The sequence below is a fragment of the Dendrobates tinctorius genome, unplaced genomic scaffold (genome assembly GCF_039654945.1).
Source record: "Dendrobates tinctorius isolate UK_male_01 unplaced genomic scaffold, ASM3965494v1 ptg000151l, whole genome shotgun sequence".
NCBI classification, from domain to species: Eukaryota; Metazoa; Chordata; class Amphibia; order Anura; family Dendrobatidae; genus Dendrobates; species Dendrobates tinctorius.
Window position 1 is genome coordinate 16,691,455 of NW_027361818.1, and position 24,182 is coordinate 16,715,636.

General features: G+C 45.1%; 1 protein-coding gene across 1 annotated transcript; it reads right to left on the reverse strand.

The window, feature by feature from the left end:
• Positions 1-22,471: 22,471 nt before the first annotated feature.
• Positions 22,472-23,374, reverse strand: LOC141049996 (olfactory receptor 10A7-like). Its single transcript, XM_073546834.1, has one exon. The coding sequence runs from the start codon at positions 23,372-23,374 to the stop codon at positions 22,472-22,474; it is 903 nt and encodes a 300-aa protein (XP_073402935.1).
• Between the last annotated feature and the right edge of the window lie 808 nt (positions 23,375-24,182).

Here is a 24,182-nt window from a genome sequence, read left to right on the forward strand (position 1 = left end):
AAGTCTTCACCGACCAAAAAATGTGCTGTACCTGCAGACTGCCCAGTAGTTGCATTCTCACCAGGCCAGATGGTCTTTAGTCTTCTCCCAATTTAATTTCATCCTCCATGTTATCTTAGGGGAGAAGAATCTCCAAGTCAATGCACTGTTCCTTTCTGTTGTATCATCTGAGGAGGGGGACGAGCCTTGGCTTATCGTCCCATTGGAGAGTCTGTGAACGGTAGCCATGATTTTGCTTGAGTCAGTGCCTCCAGGCAAAACTCTGGTACCTCCAAGTCTTGGAGGTTCTCTCTTTGGCTCACTCATTTAGGGTGGGTGAACATTTCAGGACCAAAAACCAAAAGGAAGTCTGAGCTTCTGGGGAGGTCATATTGGTGGCAGCGAATGGTACGCGACATTTGGGAATATGTCCAGGCATGCATCTCCTGCACCAGGAATTGGCCAGCCTGGCAGAGGCCCCTGCCGGTGGTAGAAAGGCCCTGGGAGATGTTCCAGATGGACTTTGTTGTGGGTTTTCCTATGTCCTATAACAATACAGTCATCTAGGTAGTCACCGACAACTTCTCCAAGATGGCATACTAAGTTTCTCTTCCGCATGTACCGTCAGCACTGGCTTAGGCTGCGCTTTTTGTGAAGCATGTCTTCCATCTTTAAGGCATGCTGGACAATATAGTCAATGATCGGGGTCCTCATTTCGCTTACCGGTTCTGGAGAGAGCTCTGTCATCTGTTCAGTGTTGAGCCTAATCTCCCTTCAGCCTACCATCCCGAGACGAATGGGTTGGTGGAAAAGGCCATTCAGATTCTCGTCACATACCTACGACACTTTGCCTCTGCCAGGCATGATGACTTCATCCCCTGAGGAAGAAGTAGTCCTTACTTCGAAACGCATTGGGAATAAATGATTAATCTTTCACCGTAAGTGGGATTCTGTATTTTGTCAAGCAGCGCATGGAAGTCCATAAATTAATTCAATAAGAATTGATGTATCAGCGGTCACTCGGTTTGACCTTTAGATGTGCAGCAGCTGACCACGAATCCTATGTGCTTAATCTCTCCTACAAATAGGCGAGTGAATTTCTTTTAATCTTTTAATATTAACTTGGATAAGACCCTATTGCGCTTTTCTGTTCCTTTAGTGTAAGGCATGATGACTGGGCATCCATGTTGTCTTGGGCAGTTTGCTCTTAACAATGCGGTCACTGCTTCCACAGGGCAGACTCCGTTCCTCCTTAATTACGGTCAGCATCCGCATGTTCCCGTCCCCATACCCGTCTCGTCTTCCTACTCTAGTGTAGTAGACTGGGCTGTAGGGGCTCGTGACATCTGAGACCAAACACAGGATGCCATCAAGGCCTCTAAGGCGAAAATGAGGATTTCTGCTGATGCACATTGCCGTCACGCTCCTGTCTTCGATCCCAGCAACTTGGTGTGGCTCTCAGCTCATAATGTCAAGCTGTGTGTAGCGTCCACTAAGTTTGTTCCCCTTAATCTAGGTCCTTTTAAAGTCTTGGAGAAGGTTATTCCTGTGGTCTATTGCCTGTCCCTTCTGCTGTGCCTGAATATCACCGACTCCTTTCAAGTGTCCCTCTTGAAACCCGTTCACATATCTCGGTTTTCTGAGTCACCTGCCGAGACGTTGTGTACATCCTCAGACGATTTTGAGGTGAACGCAATTGTCGGTTCCAAGGTGGTATGTGGCAAAAATTTTATTTAGTGGACTGGAAGGTGTCAGGAACACCGCACTGTACTTGCTCACTGAGCCAGTGCGTGTGTCCTGAGTGTCAGGATCCTGTCAGCGCCGGCGTGCAGCCTCCGCTGAGCAGGGACTCACCTGCACTGTAGGGGTACCGGGGTCAGGTACAGCCAGAAAGTACCGATGCACAGGACCTGCGGATGCTGAAGTTTAGCAAGCAGACACGGGACCTACGGTCATGTGACTGCAAGGGGGCGGGGCTTAGCGTCCTGCTTAGTGGGATGGAAAGACACTATGCAGAATTACTCAGAGTCAGGCAAAACAGGGTTCATACACAGAGATAGCAGTAACGTACCAAGGATGAGACAGAGCGGATAGTCAGGGCCAAGCAGCGGTCAAAACCAAACAGACATAGAAGGTACCAAGCAGAATCCAAAGCAATATCCAGAGACCAGACCGAGTCATACACAGATTATTAAGCAACCAGAACACAGCACAAACACACTCAGGCGTCACCACACTATGCCAAGGGCAAGAGTATAACTGACAGGGATGGGAGCGTCCTGAGGCTATAAGAAGCCTCTCCCAGAACCAGGGAGAGGCCACAATCATAGCCCCAGGTGTGCAGGTAAGCCTGCACCGGGATCACAACCTTTAACCCCAGAAATGCCAGTCATCAGCACTAGTTCCAGACATTAACCCCACGTGTGCGAGTCAAACCCGCACTGAGATCATGACAGAAGGGTCATGGGCCAAAGGATAGGACCTGGGAGCCAGTTGAGCACATTCATGCCCCCCCAGCTTATTGCGGCCATTGAGCATGGCGAGGCTTGCAGGGGGAGGGCATGTTAGGCAACAATATTCTCCCTCTGCACAGGATGGATCCCAAGCCTTGTCTTCTCCTTCGGTCTGCCATTCAGCCTCGACCGCAGTGAATGCTGCTAGGCAAAGACATCAGTCTCAGCGCCTTACTCCGACTCAGGCTGTGTGCTTGGTTACTATTGCCTCTCCAGGTTCAGCTAAAGAAATTGGCAATACTCAGCAGCGAGCAGTCACTCCTGAGACTAAGTCCAGGATTCGCTTCACTGAGCATGCTTGTGAGGTGGCGACCCCATTGGCCAGCGAGTAAGGTCCTTTCTGACTGGCCTAGTCTATAAAAGGATCTCTGAGGTGTCCGTTGGCATGCTCTATTCACTTGCATATGGTGTTATATGTGTGTGTGCGGTTCTCGTTACCACCCTGTGTGCACATGTTAGGTCCGGCTTCACGCCAAGCATTATCCAGCTCCTCCAGAGAGTAGTTGTATGCTCATGTGCTGCTACTGGCACTGCTAGTGTACTCTAAGTCAGGCAGTGTAAGGTGAGAACTCCCACTTGAGCTTAGCACCTGCACCGGGTGGTGGCTCCGCATGTGCTGACTTGCACAAACTGTGTGACAGGGCAGGCTCAATAACCAGCGTAGTGGGGTTGAGTTTTAGGGACCCCAACTAGTGTCCTTAGAACTGAGCTCCTGTGATGTCGAACAGGGCACAGTTTAGAGTGCTTTCAGTTTCACTTCTGCTCTGTGAAGTAACAGAGTCAAGTACTTGCACTCTGTTTGCACCGAGTGACTTTTACTGTGTTAAGGGTGATTGCTCATGTCTTTGCACTGCCATTGACTTCTAGCTGTGGTTACCACTTCTTCTCACGATGGACCCCAGGTTGCGATCACACCTTATCCTAAGTTATATTTGGTGCGATCTGCAAACCCTAGCAGGTGTAGTTTGTGAAATGGGGTCACTTTTGGGGGTTCTGTTGTTCTAGCGTCTCATGGGCTCTTTCAGTGGGTAATAGCCCCTTCAAACCACAACATTAAAATCTGCCTTCTAAACTGGGGGTTCAAGGTGCTCACTATGCATCTAAATACATTCCTCAAGGGGTCTAGTTTCCAAAATGTGGTTACTTGCGGGGGGTTTACACTGTTAAGGCACATCAGGGGCTCTCCAAATGGGACATAACATCCACTAATAATTCCAGAAAATTTTACATTCAAAAAGTCAAATGACACTCTTTCCCCTCCAAGCCCTGCCGTGCACCCAAACAGTAGTTTTCACCCTCATGTGGGGTATCGGCATACTCAGGAAAAATAGGTCAACAAATTGTATGGTGAAATTTCTCCTGTTACCCTTATGAAAATGCAATATTTTGTGCTAAAAACATGCTTGTGGTGAAAATTACATTTTTGTAATTTTTATGGCTCATCGTTATAACCTTCTGTGAAGCACCTGAGGGTTCAATTTGCTCACAATACATCTATATCAGTTCCATGAGGGTCTATTTTCCAAAATAGTGTCACTTGTGGTGGATTTTCTCTGGTTAGGCACTTCAGATGCTCCCCAAATGCAATATGGTGTCTGCCAATTGTTCCAGCAAATCTTGCATTGAAAAAGTCAAATGGTGCTCTTTCCCTTCCGAGCTCTGCCGTGAGCCCAAACAGTGGCTTTCTCCCTCATATGGAGAAATTACACAACAAATTTTGGGGTTCATTTTTTCCTTTTACCCTTGTCAAAATAAAAAAAATGGATCTGAAGTAATTTTTTTGTGAAAAAAGTTAAATGTTAATTTTTTCCCACATTCCAAAAATTCCCGATGAGTTAATAAACTTCTTGAATGTGGTGTTGAGCACCTTGAGGAGTGCAGTTTTTAGAATGGTGTCACTTTGCATATTTTCTATCATAGAGACCCCTCAAATGAACTTCAAATGTGATGTGGTCTCTAAAAAAAAATTGTTTTGTAAAAATTAGAAATTGCTGGTCAACCTTTAACGCTTATAACTTCCTAACAAAAAGAATTGGCTCCAATATTGAGCTGTTGAAAATTAGATATTTAGGAAATGTTACTTATTAAGTATTTTGTGTGACATATCTCCATGAAAATTCAAAGTTGGAAGATTGCAAAATTTTTACCAAAATATCCATTTTTTTCACAAATATATGCAAGTCTTAAATTTACCACTAACAAGTACAATATGTCACAAAAAAACAATCTCAGAATCACTGGGATCCACTGAAGCATTCAATAGTTATTACCACATAAAGGGACAGTGGTCAGAATTGTAAAAACTGGCCTGGTCATTAATGTGCAAACCACCCTCGGGATAAAGGTGTTAATATTTTACATTTAAAACCTAAAAAATGTTTTTTGGCAAAAGATTTGTACTAACATATTATATTTGACTTGACCTTTTTACCAGATGAGCTCCAGAAAAATTACAGAAAAAAACAATGGCTATTTGTTTAAAAAACATTCTACATATATTTTTTTTTACAATATTTTAAATATTAAAGTAGACCCTGGCAACAGTAAATACAATTCCTCCTCCAAAAATGTCTTCATTCAGTATGACAATTTAAAAAATATCAGTGATTTTAGGTTTTATTTGAGAAATCAATAGTACATATGGAAAAGAGCTACTTTGGTAAACATCTTACCCGAAAAATCTGCTCCTCTGTCCTCACTGATTGATTTTTCTTTTTAGTTCAAGGGTAAAATTTGTAAAATCAGCATTCAGTGAAGAGATTTTCCAATTACCGAGATAGATGACAGTTGGTGTGTGGTGCTGAGGGTTCAGTCGCCACAGAGGTACTGCACCTCCTCCTGAGGTGTGGTGCCCCACCATTCAGGTAAGGTGGAGACACCTGACCACACTCCAACACCTGCATCCCACATAACATAGCAGTGTAGCAAAGCACCTTTTGGTGGCTCCCTGCTTGGAACATGAAGCGTGCTGGGAGGCGGGTGGAGTTTAGTTTTGCACAAAATAGCGGGAAGGGTTTAGGATTCAGGCAGTTTGTTACAGGATGCTGACGAGGTCAGTCTGTGAGAGAAGATCCCCTGAGTGGGATGGATGAAGGAAGTGCTGCAGCCGACCTCAGTGACCTGGGTCCGCTGGCACAGAAAAGGAACTTTGATAGAAAGCCTGACTCTCCATAAGAAGGAAAGGATTAGTATGGAACGTGAGGAGAAGAAGAGAAGTAAGGATTAGGGTTAGAGGAGAACCCTTTCCAAGTTCTAAGCGCAAGGCCGGGGTCTGGTCCCCGAGGTTGTATGGATACTTGCCTGGAAGTTGGCTGAGCTCCTGACCCGGAGAACACGGCACGGATGCGGGCTCTTGTGCCACAACAGACTGTGAGTAAAGCTTTGGAAGTACATGCCCTGGTGTCCTCCACTTATTCCTGCGTCAACCTGCCTGGCACTGCTACATCCCCTGCGCCCGACACTACACCATCTAAGTGTCACTTCATTTCACTGCCCTGGGACTAAAGCCCTGCCTGTGGAGTGCTACAACATCATTGCTGCACCACACCATCTGTCCCAGAGGATCTGTCTGCAGTATCGGCTTAACATCTTCATTGCCGAACACCACAGGTGGCGTCACGACTCATTCATTCTAATCATCATAAGCACACTGAACTTTCCCACTCTACTACATTGGGCGCCCAGGGCCTCGGGTCGAGTCCCAGCTGCCGTGACAACTCCCATTGAAGCTCATCGAGCCCGGTACCGAGTATCCCACAGCCCTGGGAGGGCGACCCAACTCGGCGTCATGAACAGGATGACAAAGCCCGATGCCACCGGGTTTTGTGTGCCTAAAATTTATTGGACTTAAACATTGCTGAAAATGTGCAGAATAACCAAATTAATAGACTGTAAAATGGACTCTAAAAATGGTGGGAAAAGAGTCCAGACAGGAAGAAGAAGGAAGAGCGAACGCCATGATGGAGGACGGATGGAGGACAGGAGAACGCAAGGGAGAGAGACCACTCACTCCCAAGCTGCCCCTGAGAGGCATACGACCGCTGCGATACCATCTACAGTGCCCACCTCCACCTCCAAACTGGTGCTGCCACTGGATGCGACCTGCCAGAAGGAGATACATGCGAGTCCCGGAGCAAGCGGTGGAGCAGGGGCTGAGGCCCTACCCAGACCTGGCGCAGCCTTGCATGTCCACCCCGGAGGTCTTGGCGGACATCGACCCTGCCCCAGTACAAACCCCACTGCCATCCTTCTATCAGGCAGCCTCAGGGGTTATGGCTGCCATCGTTCACCACCCTGTACCCACGCAGGAACCGGAGCTTCATCGAGAAGTACCAGGCACGGTCACTGTCCCGACCATGATCCTGGTGTTAGGGACGGCGCCTGTGGACAGAAACGGTCCAATGTTTGCTCAGGCATCAAGCGACAGCACCAACATGGCGCTATACCGACAGCAACAGATATTAGTGCCGTTAACTGCAGTACCGCCCGAACCACATCCATTGGTACCAGCTGCAATTTCTGCAGAAGTACAGGCAGCAGAGATATTACCAGCAGCAGTTGATGTGCTACCTATACAGGCAGATGCCAATATCACTCCAGGAGAAAAGGAGTATCTTCAATTTGTGGCCAGTCAGCAGGAAGAGGATGCTCACAAGTTCTTCCCTGGAAGCAGCCCAAGTCATCAGCTTCCAGTACCCCAGGAGGGGACCACTAACACTAAAGATAACTAACTAACTTTGTTACCCAAGAGGGTATTTGCACAGTTGTGCCCCATTGTTTATTATGTTTCTTTGATTTCAGTTTTGTTGCCGAGTTTTATTGGCAGCGTTTTTCTTATTGAACTGTGGAGATCATGGACACTGAATGATCCAGAATTTTAATGTATATAGTTGCACCTCTTTAGGTGCCCTCTCTTGCCTTAACATAGCCTTTTTGGAATATGGACTACCTCACTTGAAGCATGGCTCCCACCAAAATGACACTGCAAGAGATCCCGGCTGGGAGCGGTGTCCAGCACTTACAAGAATTATTGAAGTTTTGATGTGAAGTATTTTATAATGTGCCTTATGAAAGTATTAATAATGAGTAGTGTTGAACATTCCGATACCGCAAGTATCGGGTATCGGCCGATACTTGCTGTATCGGAATTCCGATACCGACTTCCGATATTTTTTCAATATCGGAAGTCGGCATCGGAATCGGAAGTTCAAAGTTGATTGACAGCCGAAATGACGTCATCACGATGCGCGGTGTGTGCGCATCATGATGCGCCGTCATTTCGGGCCTTCCGGGGGTCTCTGCCGGCCTGCCGGGGGGCTGTGTGGACTGCCCGGGGTCTGTACCGGCCTGCCGGGGGGCTGTGCCGGCCTGCCGGTGGTCTGTGCACCCTGTGGGGGTCTGTACCGGCCTGCCAGGGGGCTGTGCCAGCCTGCCGGGGGCTGTGCTGATGTCCGGGGGTCTGTGCAAGCATCGTCCGATGGGACTATAAGTCCCATCTGGCGATGCCTGCTACCATGACAGTGATTGACACATTAGCCAATGATGGGACAGTAGTAGTCCCATCATCCGGCTAATGTGTTAAATGTTAAAAAAAAAAAAAAAAATACTACATACATACTACATACATACTACATGCATGCTACATACATACTACATGCTACATACATACTACATATATACTACATGCATGCTACATACATACTACATGCTACATACATACTACATATATACTACATGCATGCTACATACATACTGCATGCTAAATACATACTACATACATACTACATACATACCACATATATACTACATACATACTACATGCATGCTACATACATACTACATACATACTACATACATACTACATACCTACCACATATATACTACATACATACTACATGCATGCTACATACATACCACATACATACTACATGCATGCTACATACATAACACATATATACTACATGCATGCTACATACATACTACATGCTACATACATACTACATATATACTACATACATACTACATACATATTACATGCATGCTACATACATACTACATGCTACATACATACCACATACATACTACATACATACTACATGCTACATGCTACATACATACTACATATATACTACATGCATGCTACATACATACTGCATGCTACATGCATGCTACATACATACTACATACATACTACATGCTACATACATACCACATATATACTACATACATACTACATACAATACATTCATACAATACATACATAGACATACAGTACATATAACATAGAGTAACATACTTACCAATACTTGTCACATTGTTCCCCGAAGCCATTGTCTTTTACGGAATAAATATTAACATAACAAACCACAAAAATACTCACCCACGATCCGAAGCAGTCCACGAGTGTGTCCCACGACGATCTTGGGTAGAGAACTGCAGCATCAGCTGATGCTGCCGTTCTCTACGGGCTGCAGGAATCCAATGACGGAAGGTAGGTATCCTTCCGCACTGTATTCCTCCGCCACTTAAAAAAAAAAGTCCCTAGTCTCACTTTATGCCATTGCTGCGTGGGAAATTCCGTGGGACTGCTTCGGATCGTGGGTGAGTATTTTTGTGGTTTGTTATGTTAATATTTATTCCATAAAAGACAATGGCTTCGGGGAACAATGTGACAAGTATTGGTAAGTATGTTAATCTATGTTATATGTACTGTATGTCTATGTATGTATTGTATGAATGTATTGTATGTAGTATGTATGTAGTATGTATGTAGCATGCATGTAGCATGCAGTATGTATGTAGCATGCATATAGTATACTGTATATGTAGTATGTATGTGGTATGTATGTAGCATGTAGTATGTATGTAGCATGCATGTAGTATGTATGTAGTATGTATGTGGTATGTATGTAGCATGTAGTATGTATGTAGCATGCATGTAGTATATATGTAGTATGTATGTAGCATGTAGTATGTATGTAGCATGCATGTAGTATGTATGTAGTATGTATGTAGCATGCATGTAGCATGCAGTATGTATGTAGCATGCATGTAGTATATATGTAGTATGTATGTGGTATGTATGTAGCATGTAGTATGTATGTAGCATGCATGTAGTATGTATGTAGTATGTATGTAGTATGTATGTGGTATGTATGTAGCATGTAGTATGTATGTAGCATGCATGTAGTATATATGTAGTATGTATGTAGCATGTAGTATGTATGTAGCATGCATGTAGTATGTATGTAGTATGTATGTAGTATGTATGTGGTATGTATGTAGCATGTAGTAAGTATGTAGCATGCATGTAGTATATATGTGTTATGTATGTAGCATGTAGCATGCATGTAGCATGCATGTAGTATGTATGTAGTATGTATGTAGTATGTATGTGGTATGTATGTAGCATGTAGCATGCATGTAGTATGTATGTAGAATGTATGTGGTATGTATGTAGCATGTAGTATGTATGTAGCATGCAGTATGTATGTAGCATGCATGTAGTATATATGTAGTATGTATGTAGCATGTATGTAGCATGTAGTATGTATGTAGCATGCAGTATGTATGTAGCATGCATGTAGTATATATGTAGTATGTATGTAGTATATATGTAGTATGTATGTTGCATGTAGTATATATGTAGTATGTATGTTGCATGTAGTATATATGTAGTATGTATGTTGCATGTAGTATATATGTAGTATGCATGTTGCATGCATGTAGTATATATGTAGTATGTATGTTGCATGTAGTATATATGTAGTATGAATGTAGCATGTATGTAGTATGTAGTATGAATGTAGCATGTATGTAGTATGCATGTTGTATGTATGTAGCATGTATGTAGCATGTAATTTTTTTTTTTTTTTTTACATTCAACACATTAGCCGGATGATGGACTACTACTGTCCCATCATTGGCTAATGTGTCAATCACTGTCATGGTAGCAGGCATCGCCCGATGGGACTTGTAGTCCCATCGGACGATGCCTGCACAGACCCCCGAAGCCTGCACAGACCACCGGCAGGCCGGCACAGCCCCCCGTGCAGGCCGGCACAGCCCACCGGAGCCTGCACAGACCACCGGCAGGCCGGCACAGCCCCCCGGCAGGCCAGCACAGCCCACCGGAGCCTGCACAGACCACCGGCAGGCCGGCACAGCGCCCCGGCAGGCCGGCACAGACCACCGGAGCCTGCACAGACCCCCTGGCAGGCCGGCACAGCCCCCCCGAAAGGCCCGTACAGACCCCAGAGAGGCTGTACAATGCAAAAACAGGGTTTTTCTTATTCCGATACCGGAAGTCCCATAGACTTGAATGGGACTTCCGGTATCGGAATCGGCGATACCGATACTTTTTTTTAAGATCGGCCGATCCATTCCGATCCGATACTTTGAAGTATCGGACGGTATCGCTCAACTCTAATAATGAGAGAACAGTTTTTATATAGAATATAGTTAATAGCAATAACTATTAGGAATGTTTTAACAAAGAGATAACGGATTTGAATAAAGATAAAGATTTGAAAGATGCAGGTGACAAACCAGGCATCAGCGGTTGTCACTTAATGTTAATAATAGAAATTAGAAAATGTGAAAGAAGAAATGATAAAGGAATGTGTTGATGATACTTGAAATTGCACTTTGAATTAGGAACTGTAGCAAGATATAGATAGTTAGTTAAAATGTTTGTAACGTTCAAGACTCAGTGCCTCCCACATTGAGAAGTTTAGACAAGAACTGTTTATTTAGCATTACAAAAATTTTGTATGTTCCTGTATTTGTCAATCTTTGCTTCTTTTACAGGCCGCGGACGCGCTGTGTTTAACGAGGGGGGTATTTGGCGCCCCTGAGGGTTCAGTCGCCACACACTCTAAACACTTAACTAAGGTGGAGACACCTGACCACACTCCAACACCTGCATCCCACACAACTTGGTAGTGTAGCAAAGCACCCTTTGGTGGCTCCCTGCTTGGAACATGAAGCATGCTGGGAGGCGGGTGGAGTTTAGTTTTGCACAAAAGAGCGGGAAGGGTTTAGAATCATAGAATTATAGAATTGTAGAGTTGGAAGGGACCTCCTGGGCCATCTGGTCCAACCCCCTGCTCACAGCAGGATTCGCTAAATCATCCCAGTCAGATGTCTGTCCAGCCTCTGTTTGAAGACATCCATTGAAGGAGAACTCACCACTTCTCGTGGCAGCTTGTTCCGCTCATTGATCACTCTAACTGTCAAAAAGTTTTTTCTAATATCTAATCTGTGTCTTCTCCCATTCAGTTTCATCCCATTGCTTCTAGTCTTTCCTTGTGCAAATGAGAATAAAGTTGATCCTTCTACAATGTGAAAGCCCTTTAGATATTTGTAGACAGCTATTAAGTCTCCTCTCAGTCTTCTCTTTTGCAAACTTAACAATCCCAGATCCTGCAACCTTTCCTCAAAAGACAGGGTTTGCAGACCGGTCACCATTCTGGTTGCTCTTTTCTGAACTTGCTCTAGTTTGTTGATGTCTTTTTTAAAATGTGGTGCCCAAAACTGGACACAATATTCCAGATGAGGTCTGACCAAAGAGGAGTAGAGGGAAATAATGACTTCACGTGATCTAGACTGTATGCTTCTGTTAATACATCATAGAATTGTATTTGCCTTTTTTGCTGCTGCATCACACTGTTGACTCATATTCAGTCTCTGATCTATTAGGCTGTGTGCACACGATGCAGATTTGCAGCGGTTCCGCAGCGGATTTTACCGCGCAGAAACGTTGCATTTCTGCATTGTGATGTACAGTAGCCTTAAAATCAATGTAAAAAAAAAAAAAAATGTGCAGACGCTGCGGATTTTTCTGCGCGGTTTTCCCGCGGTACAAAATCCACAGCATGTTACTTCTTTTGTGCGGTTTTCCATCTCCCCTGTCACCAAATCCGCAGGGGGAAAACCGCGATGGAAAACCGCACAAAAACCGCATGAAAACCACATGAAAAATGGAAGAAATCCGCAGGAAAAATGCAGGTCATTTGACCTGCGGATTTCTTCCACTCTGCGCGGAAAAATTCGCAGGGCCAAAAAGTACATCTGCACTCAGCCTTAGTATACCCAAGTTTTTCACATGTGCTCTTGCTTAGGCCTATTCCTCCCATTCTGTATATGCTTTTTTCATTTTTATTGCCCAGATGTAGTACTTTGCATTTTTCCCTGTTAAAAAACATTCTGTTAGTTGCTGCCCACTTCTCCAGTTTATTTATATCTTTTTGAATCCTCTCTCTCTCTTCTCTAGTATTAGCTATCCCTCCTAGCTTTGTGTCATCAGCAAATTTAATCAGTTTACCCTCAATTCCTTCATCTAAATCATTGATAAAGATGTTGAACAATACAGGGTCCAGGACAGAGCCCTGTGGCACCCCACTTGAGACATTCTTCCAACTGGATGTGCAGCCATTTACGACCACTCTTTGGGTCCGATCACTAATCCAGTTATGAATCCACCTAACAGTTGCCTTGTCCATTCCATACTTAGTCATTTTTTCAATAAGGATTGTATGAGATACTTTGTCAAATGCTTTGCTGTAATCAAGATATACTATATCTACAGCATTTCCTTGATCCACCCAATCAGTGATTCCGTCATAGAAGGAAATTAAGTTAGTCTGACATGACTTATTAGTTACAAACCCATGCTGACTCTGTTTAATCACTTCATTCTTATCCAGGTACTGACATACATGTTGTTTAATAATTTGTTCAAAGATCTTTCCTGGTATAGAAGTCAGACTCACCGGCCTATAGTTGCCTGGGTCCACCTTCTTCCCCTTTTTGAAGATAGGAACAACATTTGCTCTTCTCCTCTCTTCTGGGACTTCTCCTGTTCGCCAAGAATTTTCAAAGATTATGGAGAGGGGTTCAAAAATTTCTTCTTCTATCTCCTTCAGTACTCTGGGGTGTAATTCATCTGGACCTGGAGACTTGAATTCATTTAGGTTAGCTAAGTGTTTCCTCACTGTCTTTCTGTTTATAGATATCCTGGATTCTTCTATTCCCTTAATAGGACAGTGAAGAACAGTTGATGTTACATTTCCTTTCTGAGAGAAAACAGATGCAAAATAGGAATTTAAAAGTTCGGACTTCTCAACATCCTGTCTTACCATTTCTTCATTTTCATCTAGTAAAAATCCTATAGCATCTTTGACTTTTCTTTTACTTTTGACATATCCTTAAAAATTCTTTATTATTGCTTTTGACATCTCTTGCAAGCCTCAATTCATTGTCAGCTTTAGCTAATCTGATTTGTGCCCTGCAGGTTCTGCAGACAGCATTATATTCTTCTTTAGATATGCCTCCCTCTTTCCATTTTCTAAACATTTTTTTCTTCCTTTTTAGCATGTGCTTAAGTTCTGTGTTCATCCATCCTGGCTTCCTTAAATGCTTCCTGTTCTTCCCTCTTTTCGGAATTGTTAACAATTGTGCTTTGAGAATTTCATTTTTCAAGATTTCCCATCCTTCCTGGGCATTTTTGTCTTTAAGGATATCCAGCCATTGGATCCCTCCAATTCTCTTTCTGAATCCCTTAAAATCTGCCTTTCTGAAATCTAACCTTGACGTCTGAGTCTTCACAGGTCTTCCTCCTCTAGTTATCCAAAATTCTAAAATAGCATGGTCGCTACCTCCTAGGGTCCCAGCCACTTTTACCTCCTCAACCATTTCCTCCCTGTTTATAAGGATTAGATCCAAGGTAGCAGTTCCCCTTGTTTACTCCCCTACCTTTTGGAAGATAAAGTTGTCAGCAAGAGAGGATAAGAATTTCCTTGACCTGTTAGTTTTGCCTGAGAGAGATTCCCAACAAATGTCTGGATAGTTGAAATCTCCCATGACAACTATGTCACATTTTTTGGAGAACTAGGCCATTTGATGCATAAAGAGTTCATCCATATCTTCAGCTTGCACAGGCGGCCTGTAGTAAATGCCTACAATGGTGTCCTTTCCATTGTTCTGTCCTTGTATTCTTACCCAAACAGTTTCCACAGAACTCCCAGTCTCTGAAGATTCAATCTCTGTGCAGATATACGCGTCTCTACCATACAATGCGACACCTCCTCCTCGTTTATCAAGTCTGTTTCTTGCAAATAAGTTGTATCCTTCTAGTCTTGTATTCCAATCATGTGTATTGTCCCACCAAGTTTCAGTGATTCCAATGACATCATATTTCTTTTCCTGTGTTAGTAGTTCCAATTCTCCTTGTTTGTTGCCCATGCTTTGTGCATTAGTATAGAAACATTTTAGTTTGTGATTGGTTTCTCTTTCTCCAAAATTTTTATTAATTAGATTCTTTTGTCTTTGTTCTTCCTTTCCACTTCTAATAGCAGAGTTCTCAGTAGCATTTGTCAGGTGTATGGCTTTTTCTGGTCTTTTGCTTCCCTTCCCATGTTGTTCTAGTTTAAAGCTCTCCTTACAAGTGTAGCAAGGCGACTTCCAAATACATGCTTTCCAGTCTTCGTAAGGTGCACCCCATCTCTAGCAAGTAGTCTAGCAAGTAGTAAAAGTAATTCACTCCGTGATCCATAAATCCAAATCGTTGCTGATGGCACCATCGACGTAGCCAGTTGTTCACCTGCAGAATCTTATTCCACCTCCTTGTTCCATGGCCATCCACTGGGAGGATGGAAGAGAAGACCACCTGCGCTCCCAGTTCTTTCACTTTCTTGCCTAAGTCTTCAAAGTCTCTGCAGATGGTTTCCAGGTCGTTTCTTGCGGTGTCATTTGTCCCCACATGTAGTAGCAGGAATGGGTAGTCATCTGTAGGTCTGAAGAGTCCTGATATCCTGTCAGACACATCTTTAATTTTTGCACCTGGAAGACAGCACATTTCTCTTGAAGTTATATCCGGTCTGCAGATAGCGGCCTCTGTTCCTCTCAACAGGGAATACCCCATTACCACCACTCTCCTTTTCTTCTTCACAACATTTTTCTTTCTCCATCCAGGAGGACTCCATCCAGTCTTATCCATCTGTATTTCTTCATCGTTTTCCTGCGTGAGAGCCTGGTACTGGTTCCTGAGCAGTATGGGTGCTGACTGCCTCCTGATCCTCCTGCTTCTCTGGGTCACATGTCTCCATTCCTCTGTTTCTTCTGGTGCACTTCGAATTTCTTCTCTTTCTGTAACATGAAGAGATAATTCTGCTCTGTCCAAGAACTCTTCACCTTCCTTAATGATCTTCAATGTAGCTAACCTCTCTTCGAGATTTTGCAACTTTTCCTCCAACAGGGACACAAGCTTGCATTTGTGGCATGTGAAGTTTGGCTTTTCCACTGGTAAGTCTGTGAACATGTAGCAAGAAATGCAGCTCACCAAATGGCTCCTGGCCTCTTGCATACTGAGATTTCTTAAAAACGATGAAAGATGAGCCAAAACTCTTGCGCCTTCCCCTGGTTTTCCAATTTCCTCTTTTCAGCTGCAACGGCCAAAACCCAGCGATCGTTGAGCTCGCGGAGACTCTTCACTTATCCCAGAAGGCACTGGGAATATGCAAATGATCTCCTCAAGACTCTTCCCCTGGTTTAAAATTCAATTTAAACAGCAGACAAAAATGCAGCAATACTTACCTGCCCAGATCATGGAACAAATGCACTACAGAGTGCAGCCAGCCCAAAAAGCAAGATGTTAGGAACACATGTGGAAAATATCAGATCAACAACCACTTTCTACCTACCCATTCATGGAGGGGGTGACTGCCCAGTATACAGTTGCACAATAAAGGCCCGCATAGGGTGTTGTTCACACAAGGGATCTGTATGGTGTCTGGTTCACAGGCTATTAGTCACACCCCTACTTTTAGATTAGGCGGGCTGCCCAGCACACTTTCAATGCATGACAGTGTGGACACCCCTCATGCGACACCAGATGTGTCCGGGCCTGGCTGCTCCCTGAAAAACACAGTGCAAAAAATATAAAAATACAAAAATAGTTAGGTATTATTTGATATTTTGGCCAAATGCGCAAGCTCGTAATCCTCGTCTCGGATCCCTACACTAAACTAATTAGCAAAGCTACTAAAGACTCAAAGTCTCCAAAAATTCAATTTAAACAGCAGACAAAAAGACCGCAACATTTAAAGGTAATCTGTCACCTGAATTTGGCGGGCTATTTAAATTACTTCTGTCCGGTCCGATGAGCGGTGTTTCCTATCCATTCCTCTTCCCCATGCCTGGCCGCCATCAGCAATATTTTCTGGAATTTGAGTAGGTGTCCGCTATTGACCGTGCGTGCGCAGTGCAATCCTGCCTCGCGCACGCGCAGTATGCTTTACCCAACTGCGGGCAAAGCATAGAAGCATTACAGCGAAGGCGCTTTTTAACTATGTCCCTGAAGAGAGTGAAATACTTCCGGGACATAGTTAACCGGAACATAGTTGTCCCGCCTTCCGCTGCCCAAGAAGTTCTTGGGCAATAGTGCCTCCTGTAGAGGCTTCGTGAGACAGTGTGTTATACAGCTAGAGCTGCTGGCTACATGTTTCCCGTCTGAGTGGGCTAAGGTGAGATTTATCATCTCCCTCCTGATGGTTAGGGCTTTGGAGTCGACCACACTGCTGTTGGAATACGGTGATCATGTGGTGCAGAGTTCCTCGCAGTTCCTGGTCACTCTGAAGCAGGTCTTTCTGGGACCACGGGTCACCCATGATACTGCGCTCCAGCTGCTGGCATTGACACAGGGCTCGTCTTTGGTCAGCCATTATGCCATCCAGTTCTGGACTCTGGTCCCAGAGCTGGAGTGGCCAGAAAAGGTCCTCGTTCTGGTGTTCTGGAAAAGTCTGACTGACCATGTGAAGGACACCCTGGCCACCAGGGAAGTTCTCGCCACACTGGAGGAGCTTATTACCGTCTCCACCTGTATAGATCTTCGTTTTATGGAGCGAAGGTTGGAGCGGTCTCAGTGTAGGCAGAGGTTTAGGTATGCACCTACTTTTTCTAAACCTCTGGAATCTCCCGATCCGGCGTCTGAGTCCCAAGAGGCCATGGAGGTTTCTCGCGCAGGATCCAAGTCCCGGTCTGCTCAAGCACCCATGGTCTGCTATCATTGCTGGCAGTCTGGTCACCTTGCCAACAGGTTCCCACAGCGGCAGGAAAACGCTTGCGTTTAGAGGCTGTTGGAGGAGGCCTACTACACATGGTGACGTTTTGCTCCAAGCTGTCCTTTGAGGGAACACTTGAATTCTGCTTTTCCACTCTGGCGGTGGAGGTTTGCGTGCATTCCGGGGCAGAGGGCAATTTTATGCTGTCTGCCTTCGCCCAACGGCACACAATCCCCCTGGTTTTGCTTCCTCAGTCAGTCACCATCAGGGTGGTGAATGGTGCGACACTACCCTCACAGACTACACACCAGACCATCCCGCTGATACTTTCAGTGTATCCTTCCCATCAGGAGACATTATCTCTCCTTATTATGCGATATCACTCTCCCCATATAGAGTGGTCTTCGGGGAAAATTCTCAATTGGAGTAAAACCTGTGAGGGTAGATGTCAGAGGGAGTGCATGCAGGTTGCCTCCACTGAGTTTCCCGCAGATCTTTCCTCTCTCCCCAAACACTATCAACAGTATGCAGACGTATTCTCCAAGAAAGCGGCGGAGAGTCTTCCGCCGCACCGCCCCTATGACTGTCCTATTGACCTCTTGCCTGGTACCGAGCCTCCCCAGGGTCAATTGTATCCCCTATCTCTCCCAGAGACAGAGGCCATGTCTCTATACATCAGGGATAATCTGGCAAGAGGATTCATTAGGAAGTTGGTGTCACCTGTGGGGGCGGGATTCTTCTTTGTCCAAAAGAAGAATGGAGAACTACGTCCCTGCATCATCGATTACAGGGGTTTTAATGCCATCACTGTTAAGTATAAGTACCCTCTGCCCCTGATATCGGAACTGGTTGATAGGCTACGGCAAGCGAGAGTTTTTTCCAAACTAGATCTGTGGGGGGGCCTACATCCTGATTCGCATCCATGAGGGGGAAAAATGGAAGATGGCATTCAACACGAGAGATGGCCACTACGAGTATCTGGGCTCTGTAATGCTCCTGCCGTCTTCCAAGACTTTGTAAATGACTTCTTTCTGGATATGTTCTCCACCTCGGTGGTTGTCTATATGGATGATATTCTCATCTACTCTTCAGATTTGGACTCCCACCGGAGAGAGATTTGCAGAGTCTTCGACCACTTATGAGTGAACTCCCTCTACGCCAAGTTGGAGAAGTGCCTGTTCGAGCAGGAGTCCTTGCCTTTCCTCTTCTATATCTGCAAACTGCAGGAGGTAATGGACTGGCAGGAACCACACTCTCTTAAAGTAGTGCAGCGCTTTCAGGGGTTCATAAATTACTATTGCGAGTTCATTCCCCAGTTCTCCACCTTGGTAGCTCCCTTAGTTGCCCTCAATAAGAAGGGAGCAAATCCCAAGTTGTGGTCGGAACAGGTCTCCAAGGCCTTCTCCTCCATTAAATCTCATTTTGCTAGTGCTCCCATACTACATCTTCCTGATGTGGATAAACCCTTCATCTTGGAGGTGGAGCGGTCCTCTTCCAGAAGGACGCTGAAGTTTGGAAGCAGCCTTACTTCTTCTTTTCAAAGACCTTTTCACAGGCGGAGAGGAACTATTCCATCGGGGACAGGGAGTTACTAGCAATGAAGTTGGCCTTCCCAGAGTGGAGTAACCTCTTGGAGTGGACTTGGTTTCCCTTATAAGTGTTTGCCGACCACAAAAACTTGGTGCATTTGCAGACTGCCCAGTGGCTAAATTCTCGGCAGGCCAGATGGTTCCTATTCTTCTCCCAGTTCCACTTTACCCTTCAATTCCTCTCCGGTGAGAAGAGCATCCATGCAGATGCCCTCTCTCACTCCGTGGTGTCATCAGAGGAGGAGGAGGAAAAGCCTCGGCTGATTGTTCCATCCAAGAGCCTGAGGACCGTGGCTCCGTTCGCCCTTGAGTCGGTGCCTCTGGGCAAGACATTCATCCCTGCCCATTTTCAACCAGAGGTCATCTCTTGAGCTCACTCCTCCAGGGTGGGTAGACATTTTAAGACAAAGCGGACATCTGCGCTTCTGGCGAGGACGTACTAGTGGCCGCATATGGCCCTAGACGTCGGGGACTATATTCGCAGGTGCGTATCCTGCGCCCAGAATATGTCTCCTCAGCAACGGCCCACTGGGTTACTTTACTCTCTGCCAGTGGAAGACAGGCCCTGGGAAATGGTCGGCATGGACTTCGTGGTGGGTCTGCCCAAGTCCCGTGGCAGCACAGTCATTTGGTTTGTCACCAACCATTTCTCCAAGATGGTTCATCTGGTGCCTCTTGCATGGTTGCCTTCTGCATGGGCCTTGGCTGCGCTGTTCATCAAGCATGTGTTCTGCCTCCATGGTATGCCTGAGAAGATTGTCAGTGACCGGGGTCTCCAGTTCGTGTCTCAATTTTGGAGAGAGCTCTTTCACTTGCTCTGCATTGAGCTGAACCTCTCTTCACCCTACCACCCAGAGACAAATGGGTAGGTAGAGAGGGCCAACCAGACCTTAGTCACATACCCATAACACTTTGTCTCGGCTAGGCAGGATGACTGGGCTTCCTTGCTGCCATGGGCGGAATTCGCTTTGAACAAAGCTATGGCCGACTCCACGGGTCAGACCCCATTCCTTCTTAATTACGTCCAGCATCCGCGCGTCCCCGTGCCCATGCCCGTGTTGTCCACCAACTCTAGGATGGCAGACTGTGCGGTGGAGGCACATGATATTTGGGACCGCACTCGGGATGCCATCCGGGCCTCCAAGGAGAGAATGAGGGTCTCCGCTGATGCACACCGGAGTCCAGCTCCGTCCTTTTCCCCCAGCGACTTAGTGTGGTCCTCTGCCCGTAACATCAGGCTGTAGGTTGAGGCTACTAAGTTCACGCCTCACTACATAGAGCCTTTCAAGGTTCTCGAACAGGTCAACACGGTGATCTACCGCCTGGCTCTTCCTCCACGCCTAGGTATCACTGGCACCTTCCACGTATCCCTCCTTAAGACCGTCCATATGTGCCGGTTTTCCGAGTCATCTGATGGGACATCAGAGTTGTCCTCGGAAGTGTATGGGATGAATCCCATCGTGGGGTGCAAGGTGTTAAGTGGCAAAAAATAATATCTGGTGGACTGGTCCAGAGGATAGGACCTGGGAACTTGTGGAGAACATCAGTGCTCCCCTGCTCATTGTGCCCTTGAGTGTAGCGAGGCTCAAGGGGGAGGGGAACCCAGGAGGGGGGTAATGTTAGTTGTTGTGTTTCTTCCCCTGCCTTCTGCAGTCTCCCATTTATTTCCGGCAGCAGAGGAGGTTGCTCAGCAGAGAAGTCGATCCCGGCATCTTACTCATCCTAGTGTTGTTTGGTTGGTTGCTGCTGCCACTCCTGGTTCAGCTATGGCAATCCACACTAGCCAGTGGCGAGCAGCTTCTGGGACTAAGTCCTTCTGTCGGTCTACTGAGCATGCCCGTGGGACGACTTCTTATTGGAGGCCGGAGGTCACATGCTCAGGTCCTGTTGCTGCTCTAATTGGACCACTAGGAAGGCTGCAACTGTAAAAGGTCCGCATGGCCACGTGGCCATGCGCTAGCATAGAATACTGTACTCGTGTGTGATTGTGGATGCATGTTTCTGGTGACTGACTCGCTATGACTCCCTCCCTCTGGTTGTGTATGTGATAGGATCTGTCAGTGGACTAGCGCCAGACTTAGCCATCCACCTCTTGGCATGAGCATACTGCTTCGAGCCTGCAGCAATCACCTGTGTGGCACTGTGCGCAATGGGTGCGCTTTCCTAGCCCCAGTAAAGGGAGGTTAGTGGCATCTGCCAGTGCGGTACTGTACGCAGGCAGCATGCTAAGCCATTAGCGCAGTCTCTCCTCGGCACCACAGTTGTGGTGTCGTGCGCCGGTGGGTCTAGAGGGACTCTAGACCTATGTCCTTGGGGCAGAGTTCTGTGACTGCACGCCGGCATCCTCTTCGTCGTGGTCTGTGTAGTCTTAACAGGCTACGGAATTTACGTGCCATTTTAGGTAGGCTCTGTGAAGCAACAGAGTTCGCTTCAGTACACAACGGGTGACGTTAACCCGCGTGCGTTCTATTATTACCCCGCTATACGGTGTCTGTCATTCTGTAACACCTCTGCACGGTGGACTCCAGGCTGCAAACGCACCCTGTCATTATCTTTATTTAGTGAGTTCCGCCACCCCCTAACAGCAGGTGATTAAATTGTCACCTGTGCAATACAAGGAAATTCTGAAAACATGACCTGTTTGCGGCCTTGAGGAATGCAGTTTGAGAACTCTGCACTACAGGGTGTAGCCAACCCCTAAAGCAAGCCCATTAAGCTTGTGTGAACAGCACCCTATGCGGGCCCTTATTGTGCAATTGTATACTGGGCAGTCACTCCCTCCATGAATGGGTAGGTGAGAGTGGCTGTTGATCTGGCATTTTACACACGTCTTGCTAACATCTTGCTTTATGGGCTGGCTGCCCCAGTAGTGCATTTGTTCCATGATCTAGGCAGGATAGTGTTGCTGCCTTTTTGTCTGCCGTTTAAATTGTAGACACAGACATTCAACAGCATGTTCTCCAGAAAAGACTATAACAGTTCCCCATAGAATGTTATGAGCGCCAATTGCCATCAACCTGTCACTTATCTCTCTCAGTAATGATAAAATCTGTGTTTACTGAATGGAGATCTTACATCGGAAATTGAAAATTTTGAGAAAAAATGATCAATCCAGAAGGTGAAAGAAGTAGATTTCTCAAATATGATATATTACAAAATTTCTTATTTTCATGAGTACCATTCATTTATGAAAACTGATGGTTGCAAAAAAAAGAATTGTTGAAAAATAGAAAGTAAAAAAATGACAAAGGTAAACTACATGAAGAGCTTAAACTGGTGTTTATTGTATCACTGCATAAAATGTATTAAAGTTGAAAAGTTAAAATGTAGATTAAAAGTGTATTCTCTTTTTTACTGCTTCACTTATATTGTTATTCCTCAGGCTGTAGATAATGGGGTTGATAAAAGGAGTGAATACCGTATACAGCAGTGAGAGGAGTTTACTGATATTTATAGTTTGGCCTTGTGTTGGGAAAACATAAACACTGAACATGGTCCAGTAGAATATGGAGACCACAGTGAGGTGGGAGCTACAGGTGGAGAAGGCTTTCTGTCTGCCGGTACTGGATGGAATCCTTAAGATAGCAGCAATGATCTTGGCATATGATACAACTATTATTATTGTTGGGATCATTACTAATGGAGAGGCTAATAATGTGACTTCAAGGTGAACAATGGAAGAATCAGAACAGGCAATGTCTAGTAGAGGATTTACGTCACAGAAGAAATGGTCAATAATATTGGGACCACAGAATTTTAGCATTGCTGTTGTGATAGAGTCAGTCAATGTAGTAGAAAAACCGCAACACCAAGAGATGAAGGCCAATTTCATACAACACGTCCTCGTCATTATGGCAGCGTAACGGAGGGGATTACAGATGGCCACGTATCTGTCATATGTCATCACTGTGAGAAGAAGACATTGAAATGCTTCCGAGGCACAAAAAATATAAAGTTGGGTGATACAACCAATAAAAGTAATAGTTCTCCCATTATACAGAATAATTTGAAGCATGTTGGGGACAATATTTGTGCTCAATAAAATGTCACTGACGGACAGTTGTGAGATGAAGAAGTACATTGGGGTGCGGAGGGTCTTGCTGGTGGACACCAGGGTGATGATCAGGAGATTCCCACAGATTGTTGCACAATAAATTAGTAGGAAAAGACAGAAAAGGAAAATTCTTAAATATTTACTAGCTTGAAATCCTAAGAGGAAAAAACCTGTAGCCATGGTTAAATTCCTTTCCTATGTTTGGGTGGAAAAAAGCAAAGGAATATTATTTACTGTCAGCATCAAGTCATAGAGTAACAATAATATGTGCCACTAAAGAGATGATAGATCTAGGTGATCAATGGAATCTTATTCATGATTTACTGTAGGTGCAGCCTGTGAGAAAAACACGTTAGAAAACTTCAGATAAAGCTCTTATTCAGCTAAAATCTATATCCTTCAACATCTCATGAAGTAGAAATGTATAAAACAGCAGTACAGTTTGCGGATAGAGAGACAAGTATGTGCAAAATTCTTTTTGTAACAAATTATTCCCTAAGAACAGTGGTTTGGGCATGCTGAATTCTCCAAATTTCCTATTATTAAATGGCAGCAGAAAGACATCCTATACACATAAATACATAAATGTAATAAAAAGATCCCACTCCAATGAGGACTTTATCGCATTCAAACAGTCCCTCACTACTTTCAAGGACACACTTGCTGCTGCAGCAAAACAAACCTACTTCTCATCTCTCATATCCTCCCTGTCTTACAACCCTAAACAGTTATTCAACACCTTCAATTCTCTCATCCACCCCCCCAGCACCTCCCCCCTCGCCACTCATCTCAGCTGAAGACTTTGCCTCATTTTTCAAGGAGAAGATTGATGACATCAGAGAAAGTCTGGGTCAACAACCCCCAGTGCCCTTCCTCCTAACTGCCCTGCACTCCCCCAAAACCAACTTCTCCACCATTACAGAAGATCAACTCTCCACTCCACTCTCAAGATCACATCTCACTACCTGTGTACTTGACCCGATCCCAT

What these genes read in the sequence shown, in the direction of transcription:
- LOC141049996 (XM_073546834.1), bottom strand. Translation starts at nt 23,374, where the DNA reads ATGGCTACAGGTTTTTTCCTCTTAGGATTTCAAGCTAGTAAATATTTA.